Below are 25,470 nucleotides of genomic sequence, written 5' to 3'. Positions count from 1 at the left end.
CACTGGGGGATTCTCCATAGGAACCGATCCCTGACTGAGAAGGTTGTGATGAAGAGGGAGCCTGAGGCTTCTGCTCTTCTGAAGATGGATAAGATCCGTATACCATGGATGGTAAGGCCAGTCCAGGGTCACCAGGATCACCAGGCCCGGATGAGTTGTGATCCTACAGATGACTCGACCAACCATAGACCAAGGCGGGAAGATGTAAAGGAGGTCCTGAAGTGGTCAGGGCTGAATCAACATGGCTAGGCCTAAACTACCTGGCTCTGCTCTTCGACTGACGAAGCACTTGACTGTTAAGCACTTGGCTGAAGCCATCAAGTCAGTTTCTGGTCTACTCCGACGATGCACAATGAGACGAAATGCTCTCTTAGAGACCACTCTCCCGTCTGCTTGCACAATTTCCACTCCGGTCACATGTGCCGTGGAGAGAGCCTGAGGGTGCACTGCCACCCACCGGAATAGCATCTATGCCTCCTGATTCAACCTGTCCTTAGCCTTTGACCCTCTCATCTTATTAGCGATTTGAAGGGTGGTTGCAGTTAACTAGTTCCTACCATGCACTGGCTTCTTGTATGGCATATACTTTTGAGCAAATTCAAAGGTGATTCCTTTGATCTCTGCCTACAATTTGTCTGGGCCCCTTCCTGCCTGAGCAGGGATCTCACTGACAAACGTCCGCTGCATGTCTGGATGCTTGCATAGTCTGACCATGACTGGTTACAAGGAGTTGGTGATCAGATCCACAGTCTGTGTCTGGTAGTGTTTTTGCAGAGAAAATTGTTCCCTTCTATTTTTGCTAGCAGATGATGTAGTCCAAGGTGCCCAAAAGGTTGATCGCAATCGATCAGTAGATCGCTAAGGCAATCCGAGTCAATCATGGAGCCCATCCCAAGCTCCATGATAGACTCGCATTGGCTTCGCGTTCTACCTGCATCCTGATGCCATAAACAGGATGCAGAAGCTCCGGGCTGATCAGCCTTCCGGAACTTCCTCTCTATCAGAATTGACATTGGTGAGAGGAATGCTGTTCAGCCCGACACTTCTGCATCAGGAAGCAGGGAGAGCTTGGGGGCCTGTACCCTGATGGCAGTGGCTTGGGGGAAGAAGGAAGAAAGGGAAGCATGGAGAGAGAAAGAAAGGGGAGAGGGCAGGGAGAGAGGAAGAAAAAGTTGGGGGAGGGAATGAGGTCTGGAAGCATACAGTAGACTGAAAGAAGGGAAGAAATATTGGATGCACAGTCAGAAGAAGAAAGTGCAACCAGAGACTCATGAAATCACCAGACAACAAAGGTAGGAAAAATGATTTTATTTTTAATTTAGTGATCAAAATGTGTCCGTTTTGAGAATTTATATCTGCTGTCAATATTTTGCACTATGGCTCCCTTTTACTAAACCGCAATAGCGGTTTTTAGCGCAAGGAGCCTATGAGTGTCGAGAGCAGCACGGAGCATTCAGCACAGCTCTCTGCGCTAAAAACTGCTATCGCGGTTTAATAAAAAGGGATGGGGGTATATTTGTCTATTTTTGTATAGTTGTTACTGAAGTGACATTGCATAGTCATCTGCCTTGACCTCTTTGAAAAAACTCCGGAATATAAATGATAATTAACATTTTCTCTGCGTATAGTGTGCTTTGTGTTTTTTAAAAATCTTATTGTTGGTAGATCATTTTGACTTGGTCATTTTAAAAGTAGCTTGCAAGCCCAAAAAGTGTGGGCACCCCTGATGTAGTCAATTTGGTTATGATGCTGCCTATTTGGAGATGTCCAGGTGTAGAGGCGCCGCTTTGGTTGTAGAAAATGTTGGCGATTCTAAGCTTGTTCTCTTAGCAGAACTGCACAAGGCGGTCCCTAGTTTCATTCCTCTCCCCTAGGCCGTGCCTGCTGACCACTCCTGCATCCTCTCCTTCTCTAACTTTGGCATTTAAGTCTCCCATATGAAGATGTCCTTTCTTGGGGTTTTATCAAGTGCACTTTGGACCTGGGCATAGAAGTCCTCAATGTCCTGCTCTGATGCATCTTAATTATTGTTGTTTTCCAGTGCTCAATACGACTTCCTTTTTTAAGGTTTGACACTTGTGCCAGAATATTTATACTAAATTTAAGAAGTATCCAATTCTAGAAGTGATTAGATATGCGCCCTCTTTCAAATGGCATAGAGGTTTACAAAGGGAAATACATTAATGAAGTCATTAGGTTCAATCTAGCCATTTATTTCTGCATGAATACAACTTAAAAAAAAAAGATAAATATAAAGGGGAGGAGCTTACTCAATATGGCGGCCTGAGGCTTCAGCAGAGACACCACCGTGCTGTTGATGGGAACTTTTTCCCTGCCAGATGGTGAAGAGAAAGTCCAAAGTTCGGGTTTTCCCAGACGAATCTGCTTCAACGGGCCAAATGGATGCCTTTGTTGATCGTGGCACAAGAAAGCCACAATCAGAGGTTTCCCCGGCTGGAGGGAGCGCGCAAACTGAGTCACGTGATCCTTCCTTTGAGGGTGTAACTCTGTCCCCCGAAGAACAAAGTCCGCCTAGCTGTCCTGGTGTGTCGGGGGAGTCGTTTCTGGATGCCATGGCCCGGAGTACCCTCTTGCTGGCCCCTCGGAGCAGGAGGACTGGCTCCAAGAGAGGGCAGGAGGAGCAATTAACATCTGAGCAGCCAGCGACAAGAGTTTCACAGCTAACTCATTTGGATTTCCATACAGCTGAAGCAGATTCAGATGCACTGGGAACTCCAGGGAACTCTGGTGCAGGGATTGTTTCCCTTACAGAGGCCCAGGGTCTTTGCAATGGAATCTATTTGGGATGCTATTTTGAATATGCAAACTTCTCTTGGTAATCAAATCCAGCAAATGTCTACTTGCTGTACTACTGTGTTTTCAGAGAACCTGGAACTCAAAACCAAGGTAATGAGTTTGGAGAGTAAATCAAGTGACTAGAATAAAACTCAAGCTCTAACTTGGGCCAAGGACAGTGCTAGCTTGCACTTTAAACAAGAAATGATGGAAAACTCTTATTAGGAGACTAGTGTTTAAGCCCGTTACATTAACGGGTGCTAGTAGAGCCTCCTTCCCTCACATGTGCCCTATTTTCAGCCCCAGCTCCAAACCCATTTTTACGCCCCTCCCTCCCACCACGGTCCAACAGCACCTCTTCCCTGCGCCCCCGGTCAGCAGCACCTCTTCCCTGCTCCCCCGGTCAGCAGCACCTCTTCCCTGCTCCCCCGGTTCCTCTTCCCTGCTTCCCCAGTCAGCAGCACATCTCCCCTGCTCCCCCAGTCAGCAGTACCTCTTCCATGCTCCCCTGGTCAGCAGGACCTCTTCCCTGCTCCCCCGATCCCTCTTCCCTGATCCCTCGGTCAGCAGCACATCTTCCCTGCTCCCCCGGTCCCTCTTCCCTGCCCCCCCGGTCAGCAGCACCTCTTCCATGCTCCCCTGGTCAGCAGCACCTCTTCCTTGCTCCCTTGGTCCCTCTTCCCTGATCCCCCGCTCAGCAGCACATCTTCCCTGCTCCCCCGGTCTCTCTTCTCTGCTCCCCTGGTCAGCAGCAACTCTTCACAAATCTCTCGCCTGTAGCAGCAGTCGCAGCACTCTACACACGCAGTCACAGCACTCTACACACGCTGCTTCACGGCCTTCAACTGCCCTGATTTGATTTACCGCATCTCTGATAATGTCATCAGGGACGCGGTGGAGCAATCAGGGCAGTTGAAGGCCGCGAAGCAGCATGTGTAGAGTGCTGCGGCTGCTGCTAGAGGCGAGAGGTTTGTGGGGACCGTGTGAAGGGGGTGCGGCAAGGGAGTAAGGGTAGCAGTCAGACTGCGTGAAGGGGTTCGTGTGCGCCGGGGGGGGGATGGGGGCGACGACGACGATCTGGCTTACATGGAAACCGACTCCTCCTGGGGTCCGCGGGAAGGGTGGGGTGGCAAAGGACTTGGGTCCCGGGCGGCGGGGTCAGTTTTTCGGTTCGTCCCGGGGGGGGGGGAGGAGGCGGTCTTTGTACCCCAGTCCTGGCTTGTGGAGGCGATCGTCGGCTGGCTGGGAGCAGGCTTGTGGAGGCGATCATCAGCGTGTAAAGAAACTTCCGTATTGTGAGGTGGCTGTGACGTAAAACCCGCGCATGCGCACTCGTATTTTCGTGACGGATCAGGGAACACGTTTTTTTAGTGCGCACGCGCGGCCTATCATTTTATTATATTAGATGTAATCTGTGAGTACTTAATTTTCCTAAAGTTCAACTTATATCTGCTCTGGCAATGTTTAAAAGATATATGTTTGAAATTCTGAAAGTTCCAGAAACCTCATACCCACCTCTATCTAAAATAGATTACCTTCCAATGAAACTAAATTGCAAAATTCCAACCAGCAGAATGTTTCTGCTGATAGTTTGGACCTGACTAATTTCTTGGAGAGGTCGGATACTGAGGTTTGTGTCTCAGCAACATTAATTGCTCAGTTTGCTATTGATTCTGATAGGGAATGGATGTTTTTCAAATATAAAGATGTTCCCCTTTTTGACTAATATTATAAGAATGTATCCAGATGTCTTTCATTCTACCCAGAAGAGAAGGAAACAATTTCTCATTTTGAGATCCCAGGCAGTTCAATTAGGGGCAACTTTTGTACTTAAGATATCCCTGTAAGTGCATCTTGACATTAACACTGTGCGGCAGGCTTCCCTTCTCTTTCCTCCCCCCAGGACGTAACTTCCAGTTTCAGAGGAGAGCTAAGGGAAGCTGGCACGCACAGTGTTACCGTTAAACCCTGGAGCATGGGTTCAAGTCGCTTGCTAGCGCTTTAAAAAAAAAAAAAAAAAAGTTAGGCTGAGGCAAATTCGTGACCCTACCTATGCACTTTTATAGGCACTTCTGGCTAAATATTTTATAAAGGCACATAAGTGGCCCTGGAAGCAGATGTTCATGCATAACTTTATACCTTATGTGCCTTTATAAAATATTTAGCCAGAAGTACCTATGCAGGGCAAGTGCAAGGCTATTAGACTCTCTAAGTGACCTCTTGGTCTTGGACCTTTAACTGTTTCCTCTGCCCCTGGCAGTCCAGCATCTTGATGCTTTCCCTCTTTTTCTCATAGTTCAGTATCTCCTTGTTCCCCTCTGTTCTCATTCCCCTTCCCTGGCAGACCAGCATCTTGTATCTCCTCTTTCTTTTTGGCCTATTCCTTGCTGTTTAGCCAGATCTGAGCAAACAGGTCTGCAGCTGAAAACTGAAGTGCAGGGCCTCCTATGTGTTCAAGACTAGAACACGAAGTCACGAAGCAGGAACATAGTGGGCGTCCAACATACACTAAAGTGAAAGCCCCACTTTCTTGATTATCTGGCAGTCTGACTGCTAGCTCCACCTATTCTACTCATTGCTGACAGGAAGGGAGAAATGGCTAGGTAGCCATCTGCCATTTGTCACTCCTGAATCTCAGCACTCTAGCTGACACCTAATGGAAACATCAATCTTGTGCCTATATAAAATAAGCACGAATAGCGGTTCACTGTTCACACAATTTTGGTGGCAAGATCAAAAAGCACAGTTACTTACCGTAACAGGTGTTATCCAGGGACAGCAGGCATATATTCTCACATGTGGGTGACGTCATCTACGGAGCCCCAGCGCGGACAGCTTTTCAAGCAAACTTGATTGAAGTTTCAAGTTTGCTATGCTGCACCACGCATGTGCATGCCTTCTTGCCCACTAGAAGGCACATCCCCACCTCGTGGTCCTCAGTTCCATAGCCAGCAAAGAAGCCATCCCCGGGGAGGAGGGCGGGTTGTGAGAATATATGCCTGCTGTCCCTGGATAACATAGTAACATAGTAGATGACGGCAGATAAAGACCCGAATGGTCCATCCAGTCTGCCCAACCTGATTCAATTTAAAATTTTTTTTTTTTTTTTCTTCTTAGCTATTTCTGGGCGAGAATCCAAAGCTTTACCCGGTACTGTGCTTGGGTTCCAACTGCCGAAATCTCTGTTAAGACTTACTCCAGCCCATCTACACCCTCCCAGCCATTGAAGCCCTCCCCTGCCCATCCTCCTCCAAACGGCCATACACAGACACAGACCGTACAAGTCTGCCCAGTAACTGGCCTAGTTCAATCTTTAATATTATTTTCTGATTCTAAATCTTCTGTGTTCATCCCACGCTTCTTTGAACTCAGTCACAGTTTTACTCTCCACCACCTCTCTCGGGAGCGCATTCCAGGCATCCACCACCCTCTCCGTAAAGTAGAATTTCCTAACATTGCCCCTGAATCTACCACCCCTCAACCTCAAATTATGTCCTCTGGTTTTACCATTTTCCTTTCTCTGGAAAAGATTTTGTTCTACGTTAATACCCTTTAAGTATTTGAACGTCTGAATCATATCTCCCCTGTCTCTCCTTTCCTCTAGGGTATACATATTCAGGGCTTCCAGTCTCTCCTCATATGTCTTCTGGTGCAAGCCTCCTATCATTTTCGTCGCCCTCCTCTGGACCGCCTCAAGTCTTCTTACGTCTTTCGTCAGATACGGTCTCCAAAACTGAACACAATACTCCAAGTGGGGCCTCACCAATGACCTGTACAGGGGCATCAACACCTTCTTTCTTCTACTGACTACGCCTCTCTTTATACAGCCCAGAATCCTTCTGGCAGCAGCCACTGCCTTGTCACACTGTTTTTTCGCCTTTAGATCTTCGGACACTATCACCCCAAGGTCCCTCTCCCCGTCCGTGCATATCAGCTTCTCTCCTCCCAGCATATACGGTTCCTTCCTATTATTAATCCCCAAATGCATTACTCTGCATTTCTTTGCATTGAATTTTAGTTGCCAGGCATTAGACCATTCCTCTAACTTTTGCAGATCCTTTTTCATATTTTCCACTCCCTCTTCGGTGTCTACTCTGTTACAAATCTTGGTATCATCTGCAAAAAGGCACACTTTTCCTTCTAACCCTTCAGCAATGTCATTTACATACATATTGAACAGGATTGGCCCCAGCACCGAACCCTGAGGGACTCCACTAGTCACCTTTCCTTCCTTCGAGCGACTTCCATTAACCACCACCCTCTGGCGTCTGTCCGACAGCCAGTTTCTGACCCAGTTCACCACTTTGGGTCCTAACTTCAGCCCTTCAAGTTTGTTCAACAGCCTCCTATGAGGAACTGTATCAAAGGCTTTGCTGAAATCCAAATAAATTACATCTAGCATATGTCCTCGATCCAGCTCTCTGGTCACCCAATCAAAAAATTCAATCAGGTTCGTTTGGCACGATTTACCTTTTGTAAAGCCATGTTGCCTCGGATCCTGTAACCCATTAGATTCAAGGAAATACACTATCCTTTCTTTCAGCAACACTTCCATTATTTTTCCAACAACTGAAGTGAGGCTCACCGGCCTGTAGTTTCCTGCTTCATCCCTGTGACCACTTTTATGAATAGGGACCACATCCGCTCTCCTCCAATCCCCAGGAATCACTCCCGTCTCCAGAGATTTGTTGAACAAGTCTTTAATAGGACTTGCCAGAACCTCTCTGAGCTCCCTTAGTATCCTGGGATGGATCCCGTCTGGTCCCATCGCTTTGTCCACCTTCAGTTTTTCAAGTTGCTCATAAACACCCTCCTCCGTGAACGGCGCAGAATCTACTCCATTTTCTCGTGTAACTTTGCCGGACAATCTCGGTCCTTCTCCAGGATTTTCTTCTGTGAACACAGAACAGAAGTATTTGTTTAGCACATTTGCTTTCTCCTCATCACTCTCCACATATTTGTTCCCAGCATCTTTTAGCCTAGCAATTCCATTTTTTATCTTCCTCCTTTCACTAATATACCTGAAAAAATTTTTATCTCCCTTTTTTACATTTTTAGCCATTAGTTCTTCCGCCTGTGCCTTCGCCAAACGTATCTCTCTCTTGGCTTCTTTCAGTTTCACCCTGTAGTCCTTTCTGCTCTCCTCTTCTTGGGTTTTTTTATATTTCATGAACGCCAACTCTTTCGCCTTTATTTTCTCAGCCACTAGGTTGGAGAACCATATCGGCTTCCTTTTTCTTTTGTTTTTATTGATTTTCTTCACATAAAGGTCCGTAGCCATTTTTATCGCTCCTTTCAGCTTAGACCACTGTCTTTCCACTTCTCTTATGTCCTCCCATCCTAACAGCTCTTTCTTCAGGTACTTTCCTATTGCATTAAAGTCCGTACGTTTGAAATCTAGGACTTTAAGTATCGTGCGGCCGCTCTCCACTTTAGCCGTTATATCAAACCAAACCGTTTGATGATCGCTACTACCCAGGTGAGCACCCACTCGAACATTAGAGATACTCTCTCCATTTGTGAGGACCAGATCCAATATCGCTTTTTCCCTTGTGGGTTCCGTCACCATTTGTCTGAGCAGAGCCTCTTGAAAGGCATCCACAATCTCCCTACTTCTTTCCGATTCCGCAGACGGAACATTCCAGTCCGCATCCGGCAGGTTGAAATCTCCCAACAGCAGAACCTCCTCTTTCCTTCCAAACTTTTGGATATCCACAATCAGATCCTTATCAATTTGCTGCGATTGAGTCGGAGGTCTGTAGACTACACCCACGTAGATAGAAGTTCCATCTTCTCTTTTCAGAGCAATCCATATCGCTTCTTCCTCTCCCCAGGTCCCTTGCATTTCGGTCGCTTGGATATTGATCTTTACATAGAGAGCTACTCCTCCACCTTTATGACCATCTCTGTCCTTCCTAAAAAGATTATATCCCGGTATGTTTGCATCCCATCCATGTGATTCACTGAACCATGTCTCTGTGATAGCAACAATATCTAGATCTGCCTCTAATATCAGGGCTTGCAGATCATGAACTTTGTTGCTTAGACTGCGAGCATTTGTGGTCATCGCTTTCCAGCTATTTTTCAGCGATAATCTCCTTTTTCGTATGGATTTTTGTGTCGTTTCACTTTCCGTTGCAATACTAAGAAATGAGTTGCTGATATTGCTTATGTTGCAGCCTTTACTACTATCACATCTTTTCTTTTGCCGGGGGTGGTCTCTATAATTGTCCTTCGTACATACACCACCCCCACCTTCTAGTTTAAATGCCTGGAAAAATATTGTCTAAATTTCTCTGCAAGGTTTCTTTTTCCTGCTGTAGTAATATGTAGCCCATCAGTGCAATATAGCTTCTTGTCCTTCCATGTATTTCCCCATCCTCCTATGTACCTGAAGCCTTCTTGATGACACCAGGCTCTGGGCCATCTATTAAAGTCCTCTGTGTTTTTCATTCTTTGCTCTCCTTTTCCATATGCAGGCAATATTTCAGAAAAAGCTAAAGTCTTTACAAAAGGTTTCACGCCCTCACCAAGCTCCCGAAAAGCTTTCTGTGCTGCAAGTGTGGAGTTGTTGGCCAGGTCATTTGTTCCCAGATGGATAACAACATCAGTGTTAAAATCCTTAGTTTCTTCCTTAATTATAGTCAGTATTTGCCTGGAACTCCTGGTAGCTGAGGATCCTGGAAGACATTTCACTATTTTGGACTCCTCGCCCTGTGTTCCAAGGTTAATGCCTCTGATGATGGAATCCCCCAACAGTAATAGTTTTCTGTTTTTGGCTTTTTTATTTGTACTTAGGGTGCTCTTGTTCTCTTGAGTTTCCTTCATTGGTTCCAGTCCCACCTCCCTTCTGTTTTCCTGAGTATCGCAGTGCACTAGTGGAGCGAAGGAATTCTGTAGAGGTAATATTAGTGAAGGTGGATGTTTCTGTGTTACATGTCGCAGTCTTCCTGAGCCTACTGTGACCCATTTATTCCTGGGCTGTTTTATTCTTTGAGGTAGAGGTGGTAAGTTGGTATGATTTTGTGGAGTGATGGAAGCTGCTTTAATTGTATTCAATTCCTGTTTAAGTTTGCAGAGCTCCTCCTTAATACTGGCAAGTTGAAGACAGATGGGGCAAGCCTTAAGCCTCCAAATAGTATGTCTTGGAATTAAAGCACCACAGTGATTGCATAGAATAAAGGTCATCTTGATTGGTTGTGAAGTCCTGATTATATGGGTCTCTATATATGAATAGTGGTCCCTGGGGTTGGTGGGACTATAAGTAAGACTACTAGTAAGGCAGAAATATAGGCTCTATACCACCTAAAACACAGTATTTTAAACAAAACTGCAGGAAGAAGAAATAAGATTTAACAGAGGAAAGAGAAGGATTTTTTTGTGCTTTTTTATATTTTTTTTTAGTAAGAAACAGGGAGGAGAAGAGAAATTAAGCAGATATAATGCTGAAAACCAGTGAAAAGAGCAGAATATGAAATGGTGAGTAACTTAGCTTTTAGAAGTTCACAGGGCAGCCTTGTTTCAGCAATGTCCCAAAGATAATGCAATTAACCTTAGAAGTAAAACAGAACCCCTCCCTTCTCCACCTAATCAAACACAATGGCTAAAAACTAGTGAGTCAGAAATATAGGCTCTATACCACCTAAAACACAGTATTTTAAACAAAACCGCAGGAAGAAGAAATAAGATTTAACAGAGGAAAGAGAAGGATTTTTTTTGTGCTTTTTTATATTTTTTTTTAGTAAGAAACAGGGAGGAGAAGAGAAATTAAGCAGATATAATGCTGAAAACCAGTGAAAAGAGCAGAATATGAAATGTTGAGTAACTTAGCTTTTTAGAAGTTCACAGGGCAGCCTTGTTTCAGCAATGTCCCAAAGATAATGCAATTAACCTTAGAAGTAAAACAGAACCCCTCCCTTCTCCACCTAATCAAACACAATGGCTAAAAACTAGTGAGTCAGAAATATAGGCTCTATACCACCTAAAACACAGTATTTTAAACAAAACTGCAGGAAGAAGAAATAAGATTTAACAGAGGAAAGAGAAGGATTTTTTTGTGCTTTTTTATATTTTTTTTTTAGTAAGAAACAGGGAGGAGAAGAGAAATTAAGCAGATATAATGCTGAAAACCAGTGAAAAGAGCAGAATATGAAATGTTGAGTAACTTAGCTTTTTAGAAGTTCACAGGGCAGCCTTGTTTCAGCAATGTCCCAAAGATAATGCAATTAACCTTAGAAGTAAAACAGAACCCCTCCCTTCTCCACCTAATCAAACACAATGGCTAAAAACTAGTGAGTCAGAAATATAGGCTCTATACCACCTAAAACACAGTATTTTAAACAAAACTGCAGGAAGAAGAAATAAGATTTAACAGAGGAAAGAGAAGGATTTTTTTGTGCTTTTTTATATTTTTTTTTAGTAAGAAACAGGGAGGAGAAGAGAAATTAAGCAGATATAATGCTGAAAACCAGTGAAAAGAGCAGAATATGAAATGGTGAGTAACTTAGCTTTTAGAAGTTCACAGGGCAGCCTTGTTTCAGCAATGTCCCAAAGATAATGCAATTAACCTTAGAAGTAAAACAGAACCCCTCCCTTCTCCACCTAATCAGCAGAAAACAATGGCTGAATACTGGTAAGACAGAAATATAGGCTCTATACCACCTAAAACACAGTATTTTAAACAAAAATGCAGGTTCTATCAGTGCTACCCTAAAACACAGGATTTATAACAGATTTTCCCTACTTTAGTCACCCTGAGCCACAGGCACCAGAAATATAGGCTCTATACCACCTAAAACACAGTATTTTAAACAAAACTGCAGGTTCTATCAGTGCTACCCTAAAACACAGGATTTATAACAGGATTTTCCCTACTTTAGTCACCCTGAGCCACAGGCACCAGAAATATCAGCTCTATACCACCTAAAACACAGTATTTTAAACAAAACTGCAGGAAGAAGAAATAAGATTTAACAGAGGAAAGAGAAGGATTTTTTTGTGCTTTTTTATATTTTTTTTTAGTAAGAAACAGGGAGGAGAAGAGAAATTAAGCAGATATAATGCTGAAAACCAGTGAAAAGAGCAGAATATGAAATGTTGAGTAACTTAGCTTTTTAGAAGTTCACAGGGCAGCCTTGTTTCAGCAATGTCCCAAAGATAATGCAATTAACCTTAGAAGTAAAACAGAACCCCTCCCTTCTCCACCTAATCAAACACAATGGCTAAAAACTAGGGATAAAGCACCTGTTACAGTAAGTAACTGTGCTTTATCCCAGGACAAGCAGGCATGATATTCTCACATGTGGGTGACCTCCAAGCCAACCAAAAAAGGGCAGGTGGGAGGATGGCAATTTAGGAAAACAGATTACGTAAAACTGACTGGCCAAACCGGCCGTCACTTCTGGATAACGTATCCAGGCAGTAGTGGGAGGTGAAAGTATGAACCGAAGACCAAGTGGCAGCCTTGCAGATATCCTCCACTGGAGTAGACCGGAGGAACGCCACAGAAGCTGCCATCGCTCGAACCTTATGTCCCGTGACCCGACCATGAAGCGCGAGACCAGCCTGAGCGTAGCAAAAAGAAATACAAGCAGCCAACCAGTTGGACAAGGTGCGCTTGGAAACAGGACGTCCCAACCGATTAGGATCAAAGGACAAAAACAAATGAGGAACCTTCCGATGAGACTTGGTGCGTTGAAGATAAAAGGCCAACGCTCTCTTACAGTCAAGCGTGTGAAGCGCCGCCTCCCCAGGATGAGAGTGGGGCTTCGGAAAAAACACCGGAAGAACAATGGACTGATTGAGGTGGAAATCAGACACAACCTTAGGTAAAAATTTAGGATGGGTGCGAAGAACCACCTTGTCATGATGGAACACAGTAAAGGGCGGGTCCGCAACCAAAGCCTGCAGCTCGCTAATCCGACGAGTGGACGTGAGCGCAAGCAAAAAGATCACCTTCCAAGTGAGAAACTTAAGATGAGATTTGTCAATAGGCTCGAAGGGAGGCTTCATCAGTTGAGCCAAAACCACATTAAGATCCCAAACTACAGGAGGAGGTTTCAAAGGAGGATTAACATTCACTAGACCCCTCATGAAACGAATCACCAGAGGATGAAGAGAGAGAGATCGACCCTCGATATGCCAATGGAAAGCAGCAATCGCACCGAGATGCACCCTAATGGAAGTCGTCTTCAGCCCAGACTTGGACAAATGCAACAAATATTCCAGAACCGAAGACACCGGAACCGAACTCGGATCCAGATGATTCGAGGAACACCAGGAAGAAAATCTGGTCCACTTCTGAGAATAACAAAGCGTAGTCGAGACCTTGCGCGAGGCTTCCAGAACCTCCCTCACAGACTAAGAAACCTGTGAAGTCACGGGGAAAGGAACCAAGCCGTCAGATGTAAAGACTGAAGATTGGGATGCAACAGCGAACCCCGACTCTGAGACAGCAGAGAGGGAAAGACAGGCAGAAGCAGAGGCTCCCTGACACTGAGTTGAAGGAGCAAGGAGAACCAGTGCTGACGAGGCCAACGAGGCGCAATGAGAATCATAGTGGCTCCGGACGCCTTGAGATGAACCAACGTCCTCAAGATCAGAGGGAAAGGAGGAAACGCATAAAGGAACCTCCCTCCCCAGTCGAGAAGAAAGGCGTTGGCCTCGAGACGGTCCGGGAAGTACATTCGAGAACAATAGAGGGGCAGTTTGCGAGTCTCCGGGGAGGCAAACAGATCCACCTGAGGAGTCCCCCAGCGGTCGAAGACCTCGCGCAGAACTCGGGAGTTTAGCGACCACTCGTGCGGCTGGAGAAGATGACTGAGTTTGTCGGCCAGACAATTCTTCTCTCCCTGAATGTAAACCGCCCGCAGGAAGATGTTCTGGGAGACCGCCCATTCCCAAAGGCGCAGGGCTTCCCGGCACAGGGACCAAGAGCCCGTTCCCCCTTGTTTGTTCACATAATACATGGCCACCTGGTTGTCCGTCTGCACAAGGACTACCTGATCGTGCAGCAGGTGGCAGAACGCTCGAGCAGCCAGAAAAATGGCACGAAGTTCTAAAACATTGATGTGACAACTCCGGTCTAGAGAGTTGCGCAGGGACAGAAATCCCACCCGTCCCCGCCAAAGTCCCACCCGTCCCCGTGAGGACTCCCACCCGTCCCCACGAGGAATCCCTCCGTCCCCACCCGTCCCCGCGAGGAATCCCCTCCGTCCCCACCCGTCCCCGCGAGGAATCCCCTACGTCCCCGCCTGTCCCTATAAACTACAGAAATAGTTATTTCATTTAATTATGCTACTGAATTAAAGGCTCTGGTAGAAACCCATTTAAAAATAAGCAAAAAGACTTTATTAATTTGGAAATATTAATTGGGAAGAATACATACTTTGTAAACGGGTTTCTACCAGAGCCTCTAATGTTTATAAATTTTTATCAACACAACTAATATACTACTTTATCCTTAAGCAAAAAAAAAAAATAATAATAATTTTTTTCCTACCTTTATTGCCTGGTTTCTGCTTTCTTCATGTTCTCATTCAATTCCTTCCATCCACTGCCTCTCTTCTCTCTGTGTCTTCCATTTGCTCTGTTACTGTGCCTCTCCCTTTCTCCCCCCTCCCAAATTGGTCTGGCACCCATCTTTTTCCCTCCGCTCCCCCCATAGTCTGGCACCTCTGTCTTCTTCCCTGCCAGCGTCTTCTTCCCATTCCCTCTTCCCCATTTCCTTTCAGTGTCCTTCTCCCCCACCATCTTTCCCATGTCCTGTCAGGCAGCATCCTTCTCCCCTCTCTGCCTTCCCCATGTCCTTTCAGCGGCCTTCTCCCCCTCTGTCTTCCCCATGTCCTTTCAGTGGCATTCCCCACCCCTTTGTCTTCCCCAGTGCTTTCAGGGTCCTTCCCCCCCCCCCTTTCTCCCGTTTACCCCATGTCCTTTCAGCGTTCTTTTCCACCCCTTTGTCTTCCCCAGTACTTTCAGCGGCCTTCTCCCCCCTTAAGCGTCTTTTCTTCTCCACTCCACCTTTCCTCCCTCCCTGCCTCCACCTTTGTGGCGCTTTTGCACCCGACCGACAACAGAACAGGCCCGGTCGGACAAATCTCCCTGTCCTGTAGCCGCGAATCTAAATTACCTTCTTACAGCAGCTGGAGTAGTGAAGCTGCTGTAAGAGGTAATTTAGATTCGCGGCTACAGGGCAGGGAGATTTGTCGGCCGGGCCTGTTGTCGGTCGATCGGGGGATCTGACCGGCTGTGCACATTCTCCGGGGCGGTCCGCCCCCTCCCCCCTCTTTCGTACGCCATTGCCTTCTTCCTACCTGCTCTGCCGCACACAGCCGACCGGAAGTCTTCCCGATGTCAGCGCTGACGTCGGAGGAAGGGAGGGCTTTGCTTAAGCCCTCCCTCCGACGTCAGCGCTGACATCGGGAAGATTTCCGTTCGGATGTGTGCTGCGACAGGGCAGGTAAGGAGAAGGAGACTACCCTCGCTGCGATCCAACCCCGCAGGAACCCCGCGACCCTCGGAGGCGTCCCCACGGGATCCCCGCGACCCTAGGGGGCGTCCCCACGGGATCCCCGTGACCCAAAGGGGGAACCCGCGGGATCCCCGCGGGTCCCGCGGGATTCCCGTCATCCCCGTTCCCGTGCAGCTCTCTACTCCGGTCCTCTGCCGACCATAGACCTTGAGTCCGCAGACCGTCCAGATGAGCTCCCCACGCGTACTCTGAAGAGTCCATGGTCAGGACCTTGCGATGCGAAGGAACGAGAAAGAGCAAACCCCCGGAAAGATTGGAAGTGTTGGTCCACCAACGGAGCGAGCGTCTCAAGGAAGGAGTCACAGTTATAGGGGAGGAGACTGGGTCACGATCCCGACGCCACTGGGAGGCCAAGGTCCACTGAGGAAGCCTCAGGTGCAAACAGGCGAACGGAGTGACATGGACCGTTGACGCCATGTGGCCGAGCAGAACCATCATGCGCTGCGCCGAAACTGAGGGCAGCAACAAAACCTGGCGACTCAATCGAAGCAGGACCTGCAACCGTGGCGGGGGGAGGAACGAACGGAGGCGAACCGTGTCCAGCACGGCCCCGATAACTGAAGGGATTGAGTCGGGCACAACTGAGACTTGGGGAAGTTCACTTCGAACCCCAGACGTTGAAGGAAGATGATAGTCTGTCGGGTCGCTGAAATAACCCCTTCCTTGGAGGACGCCTTGATCAGCCAATCGTCCAGGTAGGGAAACACCTGCAGCCCCCGAGATCTCAGGGCTGCCGCGACCACCACATGAAGACTCGAGGGGACGAAGCCAGTCCAAAGGGGAGGACCCGATACTGGAGGTGCAACTCCCCCACCTGGAACCTGAGGAACTTGCGGAAGGCAGGATGCACCGGAACATGAGTATATGCTTCCTTCAGGTCCAGGGAGCACATCCAGTTCCCCGATTCTAACAGAGGATACAGGACTGGAAGGGACAACATACGGAACTTCTCCCGGACAAGGAACTTGTTGAGCCTCCGGAGGTCCAGAATGGGGCGTAAGTCCCCTGTCTTCTTCGGGACCAAAAAGTAACGGGAGTAAAACCCCCGTCTCCTTTGGTTCGGGGGCACGGGCTCCACCGCCCGAAGGCTCAACAAGGACCTGGCTTCCGACAGGAGAAGAGGAAGCAGGTCTCGACAGCCAGGAGAAGCCCCCGGTGGATGTTCTGGCGGCATGGCTAAGAAGTTTAGCGAGTAACCCTCGGAGATGATCCGGAGCACCCAAGCGTCCAACGTGATCTCGGCCCAGGCTGGAAGAAAGGCCTGCAATCGGCCCCCGATAGGAAGGGGGTCCTTTGACAGTGCGGAGGGGGCCCGCCCCCAACCGCGCATCACGTCAAAAAGACGGAGCCGGTTTAGACGCCCCTTGCGCCTGAGGCTTTGGTTGGGACGCTCTGCCCTGCTGAGGGAGACGCCGGGGCGGAGGCCTCGAGAAAGCTGGCGTCGACTTCTGCGGGTATCGCCGCGGAGGAGGTCTAAACGGTTTCCGCGGTGGGGCCCGGGGTTTAGGACAGACCAATGAGGCGATAGAGCGCTCATGTTCAGACAAGCGTTTGGTCGCCGCCTCCAAGGACTCATCGAACAACTCGGAGCCCACACATGGAAGATTGGCCAGACGTTCTTGCAAGTTCGGGTCCATATCCAGGGTACGAAGCCATGCGAGACGGCGCATCGCCACCGCAAAGGCGGATACACGAGAGGCCAACTCAAACGCATCGTAAACTGCGTGAAAAAGGTAGAGACGCAGCTGAGACAAATTGGCCATAAAGGTACCAAAATCCCCCTTGTGGGAATCCGGCATGACCCCATAATACCTGGGCAACGCCTTCACCATCTGCCTTAAATAGGATGAGAAGGTGAATGCGTAATTAAGGACCCTGGCAGCCAACATGGAGTTGGAATAGAGGCGACGACCAAACTTGTCCAGGGTCCGTCCCTCCCGCCCGGGGGGGACCGCAGCAGAGACCCTAGAAGGCTGAGACTTCTTCAACGCCGACTCCACCAGCAACGACTGGTGGGACAGCTGTGCTTTGTCGAAGCCTTTGCAAGGGACCGTACGGTACTTCGACTCCATCTTTGATGGAACCGCTGTGACTGTAAGAGGGGAGTCCAAGTTTCTCAGGAAGGTCTGATGGAGAACCCTGTTGATAGGCAGACAAGGAGTCTCCCTTGGGGGAGAGGGCAAATCCTGCTCCTCCAAAAATTCCTTCGTGTATTGAGAGCCTGACATAAGGTCAAGGTCCAAAGCCCTCCCCAGCTCAAGCACAAATCTGGAAAAGGAGGAGGGCTTCGAAGGCGGAGAGGGAGATCGAGAAGCCCGCGTCGCCAAAAAAGAAGGGGAAGCCTCACGGGAGTAACGAGGCTCCTTACCGGTGCCAGACCCCGAACCCCAAGAAGCCACACCCAGTGACCTCGACGGGGTCGGGGATCGCCCATGCCCCGAGGAACCCCTGCGGGAAGTCCCCGGGGTATGAGGCACCGAGGCACGCCCCTTCCGTCTCGGCGAAGAGTCCCTCGAAAACTCCACCTCAGAGGAACGGAAAAGCCTCGGATTATTGAGGCGGAGCTCGGAGACCCGCAGGGTCTCAGCCTCGGTCAGCGAGGAGCGACCGCGGCGTCGAGGAGAGCCCTGTTGACGTTTGGGCTTCCTCGGCCGATGCTTCGCCCGAGGCCGACCCGAGGGAGAGGAGCCCCGGGAGGACCTCGACGAGGAAGAAGAGGAAGAGATCCTCCGAACCCTCCGCACCTTGTCCCGAGGCCACACGCTCCTCTCAGGCTGGTCAACCGAGGTCGAGGGCATGGTCGGGGTCGAGGCCGAAGCCACCCCGGGGGCCGAAGTCGAGGGTACCGAGACCGAGGCCGCCGAAGCCGGGGCTGACGAGGCCGAAGACGGCTGGAGGTGCGCGAGGGCACCGGACAGTTCTGAGGCAATGAGCGCACGGAGCAAGTCTTGAAAGACGGGAACCCCCATCATAGTCGGCAGATCCTGGGCCGGCGGGTGCTCCCTCGAGGGCGACCTCGGTCTCGAGTATTCCCGCGGGGCACCCGACTTCGACGCTCGGGGCGGGGCCGAGGACGGCCCACCCGCCCCCGTCGATGAGCCCGAGGATGGCTTCTTCGAGGCTGGAAGAGAAGAAGGAAGTGAGGACTTACCCACCGTCAACTTCGGGGTCGAGGACGCCGGCCTCGACGAAGCAGGCTGTCGGGGCGAGGTCGAGGGAGTCGAGGCCGAGGTCAAGGCCGGGGCCGAAGCCGACGTCGAGGTCTTCCCCACCGCAGGGTCGACAGCGAAGAGCTCCGCCATCCGAGCGCGACGGCGGCGGAGAGCTCTCGGCTGAAAAGTAGAGCACCGAGTGCAGGAGTCGGTCGGGTGCTTAGGACCCAGACAAAGTAAGCACCACCGGTGGGGATCGGTGATGGAAAGCAGCCGATCGCACCGGGTGCACTTTTTAAAACCCGTCAAGGGACGGGACATGGGCCCAAAAACCGGCCGGGAACGAACAAGGCCCCGCGGCCGCGGCTACCGGGAGCCCCCGGAGCCGAACAAAAAAGGTTATTATTTTTTTTTTACGAAAAAAGACACACGAACAAAATAAAAACACAAATTAAGCACAGCGACCGAGAAAAAACCACTCAGCCGCGGTGTCAGAAGGCAAATTAGAAGAGCACAAATTCCACAGGGCTTCTGGCTCCGCGGAAAAAACTGAACTGAGGACCACGAGGTGGGGATGCGCCCTCTAGTGGGCAAGAAGGCATGCACATGCGTGGTGCAGCATAGCAAACTTGAAACTTCAATCAAGTTTGCTTGAAAAGCTGTCCGCGCTGGGGCTCCGTAGATGACGTCACCCACATGTGAGAATATCATGCCTGCTTGTCCTGGGATAAATTGGCCCTTATGTTTTGCAGCCACATCAGCTACAAGTTTCTCGCCCTACAAATAAAGCTTTTAAAACATAGGTGCCCAGAGTCCCCAAAGGATTTTAATATATAACCACTGCAATCCCTTCCCCCTCTACTTCTTGGGCCTGCTTTATTCCTTTTTACGCATCTTCTTCCTCCTTTTCCGTGTGCCAGCAGCAGTTACTTAAGCACGCAACTGCTAGCTTCCACCTCTCCTCGTTCTGATTAGTTCTCCTGCACAAAGCGAAACCAATGTCCTGCAGAAACAGATCTGCAAGAAGCAGCCAGCATGTCTTGCGGGATCAGCGGCAGAACAAAAGCAAACAGGACATCAGGGTTCTTTCGGTTTCACACACTCAGTCGTAATGAGCCTGCAGTCCCCGCCTCCAACTGCGACCATAAAAACCGACCAGCAGTAGGAAAAATAAAAAAGAAGTAAAACTGAAAACCCACTTCCTAGCGCTTTATAAAAAAAGGTCAGGCTGAATCAAATTCGCAACTGAGATGACAACCGGGCACTCACCTAAATTAGCCAGGCGGAGCACCCGGCTAAAAGGTGCTAGGGAGAACAATGCAATAATATTGTCTACCTAGTACAAAAGGTAAATAGAAAATTGCTAAACTCATGAACAACACATTAAATAAAAAAACAACTACGTACTAAACCCATGCACAGCCTCCTAAATTTATAGAGCTGATAAGCCGCTGCTGCGTCAAACAAATATGTAGCATAATGAATTTATATATGTATCATAAACATTGAAAGATATGCTGTACGTCTACAACGTTTTTCTAGAACTTAGACCCTTATTTTTTGGCACTGTTTGCTGGTGCTGAAAAATAAAGTATCCTTTTTTCATAGGCCTTAAAACGTGCTGTAAAAGAGTTTGAAAATGTTGCTGGATGACTTTTTCTTTGAAAAAGCTGGTTAAAAATACCCCATTTTTTGCACTTAAAAAAAACAACAAAAAAAATTCACAAAATTTAAATTGCAATTGTACAGTAACGAGATTAGCTTATAAATTGAAATTACATATTTGAGAACAAAGTTATGCCACAAAATAACAGATGAAATTTTACGGGGGAAGCTTCATTATTACAGGAGCTATAGAAGGTTAAAGTTTGAAAATTTTTAGTGCATTCATTTTTTTGACCAACTTTGAGGCTTTTTATCTATGCCAGTTTCAAGAAATGAAAATTTCCACTAGTACCACTGAATATACCAGTGTATTGCAAAAACTGTGTGCCACGACACACTAGTGTGCCTCCTGAGATTTCCGGTGTGCCGTGATACACTGGGGAGGAGAGGTGCCGGCTGACTGCCTACAGGATGGGCCTCTCGCGGCGAGAGGCACGTCCTAGGCAATCAGTCAGCTACAAGGGGGTGGGACAGGCCTTCAAGGGGGGACAGGCCTACAAGGGGATGGGACAGGCCTTCAAGGGGGGTTCAGGCCTTCAAGGGGATGGGACAGGCAGACCTTTTAGGGGGGACAGGCCTTTGGGGGGGACCATGATTTAGAAGTACACGGAGGGAAGGGGGTGTTCAAAGAGACGTGCATATGCCAAACTTTGGGGGGGGAAGAAATAATGGGTCTGAAAATAGAGGAGAGGGAGAGAGATGATGGACCATGGGATTTAGGGAGGGAAGGAACAGAAAGGGAGAGAAATTGGACACAAGGGATGGTGTGGAGGAGGGATAGAGATATTGGATAGGAGGGTAATTAGGAAAAGAAAGGGAGAGATGGTGGACTCTGGGGTGGTGGGGAAGGAGGGAGAGATGCCGGATGAAAGGGTATTTAAGAAAAGGTGGATCTGTGGAGGGAGATGAAAAAAAGGAAAGATACCAGACTTCCTGGGAAGGGAAGGGAAATGGAAAGGGAGGACAGAGTTGGCAGATGGATGGTTAGCATGCAGAAAGAAGGAGACCCTAGCAAGCAAGTTATCAGAAGAAAACCAGAGCTTTGGACCAACAACATTTGAAATATAACCAGACAACAAAAGGTAGAAAAATTAATTTTATTTTCTGTTTTGTGATTATAATATGTCAGATTTGAAATGTGTATCCTGCCAGAGCTGGTGTTGGACTGCAAACGTGAGCTAGGATTTAACAGAGAGAGGAAAAGTCCTTTTTGTTTCTTTATTTTATTTACACCACAGCGCCAGTGTGGTTAGGAGAAGCCAAAGGGGGTGAAAAAGCTATAAAACCCACCAGGAGTTTTGAAAAAAATCACCCAACTGGGCAGGAAAATCGAATTGATAAACCAATTCAATAGGGCTGAATCGAATCAAAAAATTTTTTCCTGTATCTGGCAGCATTAGTTTGCGCTACTGTCTTAGACTTTAGGACCTGGGATTAGGAAGAGATGGCATCCTCAGTACTTTATAATGCAAGTGAAACGAGGATTTGGTCAGACTTTTGAAGGGTCTGCAGAAAAAAAATATTGTATAGGCCGGGGACATGAGACAGCAGGAAATGGGAACTTTTCTTCCTTCTATTTTTGTGAATGGAAAGGCTGAGGATGTCAGAGAGTTCAGTTAAAATATGTGCTTTATAAGAAAATATAATAATGTGTTTTATAAAGTTTATAGCATAGCTGGCCTACCCAGTGAGGTGTTCCTAGTGGTGATGGTGGCAGCGTGTCAATGTGTTGAGAGGAAGAGGTGGTCTGGGAAATTCTGCTGAGCAAACTCCGGGCCCATTTCCACCCCCCAGTTAGTCCACTCCACTCAACTGGTTCACACACTGAGTGGGTCTTTGGGTGTTGTTTTGGGATCTCTTCCAGTGGTTTATCTCCTTCTGGTCCAAGGAAGGAAACTTTGTTATCCTTAGCATTGACCTACAGAATATGTTTGTAACAGCGCTGCTTGTGTGGCATTAGGCTATGTAGTGATCGAAAGAAAAAAAACAGACCTTTGCACATTTTTGCACTATATGGTGGGTGTATGAGGAGATTCACATTTCCTGCACAGCTAAGTCCATGTGAAGTTACCTTGTGCTGTATTTGACATCTAGCAAGGTCTCTGTTTGAAAGGAAAGATCTAAACTTAAAAATGAAGTGGCCAGAAGTTATGGTAAAAACAGATAGTGTAGCTGGTTTTAAGAAAGATTTGGACAAATTCCTGGAGGAAAAGTCCATAATCTGTTATTAAGACATGGGGGAAGTGTCTGCTTGCCCTGGATCGGTAGCATGGAATGTTGCTACTCTTTGGGTTTTGACCAGGTATTAGTGTCCTGGATTGGCTACCATGAGAATGGGCTACTGGGCATGATGGACCATTGGTCTGACCCAGTTAGGCTATTCTTATGTTATGTTCTCATCTGTAGGGGCCTTTGTTTTCACTTCTTATTTTAATGTATTTTTTTTCTGGGAACTTATCAGTGTTTTTTATAATGGGAACAAAAATGGAAGAGAATTAATGTGTGTGGGATGAGGGGGTAACTAATTTCTTCAGCTAAATAATTCAATCCACTTCAAACAGACATAGGAGAACTCACGCACCATTCACACACCCTCCAACCAAAAACGTCAAAAGAAAAAAACTGTTCGACAACCTCCTAGCCATTCGAGCTGCAACACTCGACCCCCAACTCTACAACCAATTGACATCGACCACAGACTGCAAAACCTTCAAAAAGAAATAAAAACCCTTCTATTCAAAAAACACATAAAACCGAACTAACACAATCAGAACTGTCCCAAGCATCACCTGCAACTACTCCATATGTACTTCTGATGTCATGACAATTCAGACATAATTTATGTTATGTTTGGAATATAAAAAAATTTTCACTGCCTGTTTCTATTCTGACCATTTATTCCGTTTCATGGTCATTACAAAAAATATTTTTTTACATGGGGGGTGTCAAAAAATGATGGGCCCCGGGTGTCACATACCCTAGGTACGCCACTGATATCATCAAAACTGATTTTTCCACTCAATACGTTTGCATTCATCCTTCACCATTTTAGTAGCTCCCTTAAACAGAATTGGCAGAGGAAATGGTGGGCCTCCTTTTTATCATAGAAAACGTATTTTTCTGTAAATTAAAAGTTCGCAAATGTGCCCACATTCTGAAAAGTCTAAGCACCGCCCATCCTCAGTATGCATATCCGGTCTCATACGTTTCTCAGCTATAGTACCTTCCGTATTTCGCTGCTTGGTTCGCGTCGATTCCAGAGAAGGAGAGGTCGATGGATCCTATACGTTCGCGGCTGTCAATGTCCATGACTGTCGTGAGCTGTGCAGAATATATCCACTCGGTGCCGTCTTCCCCTTCAGTACACACTGCAAAGCTCAGCTACATGAGCGCCTTCATTAACAGGACAACACTCCCCCAAAAATCCAGAACCTCTGTTAAGTCTTGCGCGCTGCTTTTCAAACCCGGCCTCCCAATATGCTTTGCTTTTCCCAGTGAGATGATACGCCCATCTTCGTGACGTAAGAGAATGGTCACTGACAGCCATGTTTGAACTGGATTTAAAAAAAAAAAGTCTCTGGTACCCTACCAATACAGTATTTCCAAATCGGGCTAATTTTGAAGACCTGCAGCGAGGAATTTTTTTGTATTGGCGGGTTGCGATCTTTGGGCTATTTTCTTACAGATATGTGGTGTTTTATTAGGCAGTATTCAAATGATGAGTGTTCTAAGCCGCTTTTTTTTTTTTTTTTTTTTTAAATCCCTGCGCTCGTTGTGAATGCCAAGCCTCATTCTGCTGCTCCAGTGGGTTCTCTCGTTGCGTTGCAAGCCTCATTCTGATGCACCAAAAGCTCGTTTGCTGCCTTTTAAGTTTTATTTTGGCTTTTGCCACCTATTGTCGTTTTTCTGTGTCTCTTCCGTTGCTAGTTTTAGATGCACCCCCCCCCCCCCCGCAATAAAACACCTAAAGTTAGATATATAGTTTTGCTTTATGACCAAAGAGCTGGAAGCTTGAGCTCGTTGCAGTTTGTTTGTTTTTTTTAGTGGTTGGTAAGTGAGTTCTTGAAACTGCCCATTCTCAGGAGTTTTGCGCTCAGCTGCGCCCCTTTAAGGCAGTGAACCGGGCTCAAGGTTGCCAGATGGCAAAAAATTTCCAGCCCAATTCATGGCAAAAAGTAGCCCAAGTTGTGTTGGAGTAGCCCAAATAATTGCTGCTGGAAACGCCTATAATTTATCGAACAAATACACTGCACATATCTGGTAAATAATGGTACAAAAGACCAAAACTGAAATACAAAAACATTCAGAATAAAAACAAGCACTTAATGTAAAAGTCCTTCCCAAAATTAAAAGCTCTTCAAACTTCTGGACATAACAGGCCGGATTCTATATAGGACGCCCAGTCTCAGAAACCGCCTGAGTGGGTTTAGAGAATCGTATACGGGCGTCCAAGTTTCCAAGTTTTATTAGTGCTTGATAAATCGCTTATTACATACCTAAGCGATGTACAAATCAGGTAAAATATAAATACAAATACATTGACCTTTAAATTTAAAAAAAAAACCCAAAAAGCAAAAAAAACATACTGGGTTAACACACATGAAACAAGCGGGTAGAGGGGAAAAGTTACAATATATTTGTAGAGGAAAATATACATTTAAGGGAAAAAATAACTCAGGGAAGGGAAAAAGTGAAATTAAGGGATATTAAACCTAGCGTTAATAAAACAAAATTTATAAATCTAAGATTCATATGTTAAAAGCTTCCTTAAAAAAATAGGTTTTTAAAGCTCTTTTAAAAGAAATGAGGTCCTTTATGTCTCTAATGTACTGAGGTATAGAGTTCCATATGGTAGGGGCGATAATTGAAAACATGTCTTGTCTTCTAGTACCAATAATTTTTAAAGATGGAACTGTTAACAAATTTTTTGATGCTGATCTAAGGTTCCGTGAAGCGTTATAAGGAATGAGCAGTCTAGTGATGAACTGAGGTTCATTATAGTTCAAAGATTTAAAAACTAGCAGTAATATTTTATACGGGATTCGATGAGCAATAGGAAGCCAGTGGGAGTCTATATAGAATCGTGTCTGTCCTCACAGTCCGGCGCCTAAGCCTGCCCAGGGCCGCCATCAGGGCAGTACTACCAGTCCTGCATTCAGGGGCCCGGAGCTGACAGGGGGCCCGGGCTCCCCCAGGGTCCTAGGCAGTGTTCTAAGGCAGGGGCGCCAGTAGCTCGCCAAGGCAAAGTGAGTCGATCACCCAGGACTCATTTTGTGTTGGCGATCTAATCTATCGGCCGATCAGTCTTCCTCTCCCCGACATCAATTC

General features: G+C 47.2%; 1 protein-coding gene across 2 annotated transcripts in view; it reads right to left on the bottom strand.

The window, feature by feature from the left end:
• Positions 1–23,674, bottom strand: part of LOC117360439 (DNA excision repair protein ERCC-6-like) — a 32,591-nt gene extending 8,917 nt beyond the window's left edge. For both annotated transcript variants that reach the window (XM_033944184.1, XM_033944186.1), the window contains exon 1: positions 23,366–23,674. In XM_033944184.1, coding sequence (XP_033800075.1) covers positions 23,366–23,451 — 86 coding nt within the window. In that variant the 5' untranslated portion in view covers positions 23,452–23,674. The remainder of the gene's footprint in view (positions 1–23,365) is intronic.
• Positions 23,675–25,470: the final 1,796 nt, after the last annotated feature.

The sequence above is a fragment of the Geotrypetes seraphini genome, chromosome 5 (genome assembly GCF_902459505.1).
Source record: "Geotrypetes seraphini chromosome 5, aGeoSer1.1, whole genome shotgun sequence".
NCBI classification, from domain to species: domain Eukaryota; kingdom Metazoa; phylum Chordata; class Amphibia; order Gymnophiona; family Dermophiidae; genus Geotrypetes; species Geotrypetes seraphini.
Note: the sequence above shows the minus strand (reverse complement) of the source record. Positions and strands in the feature narration are given on the sequence as shown.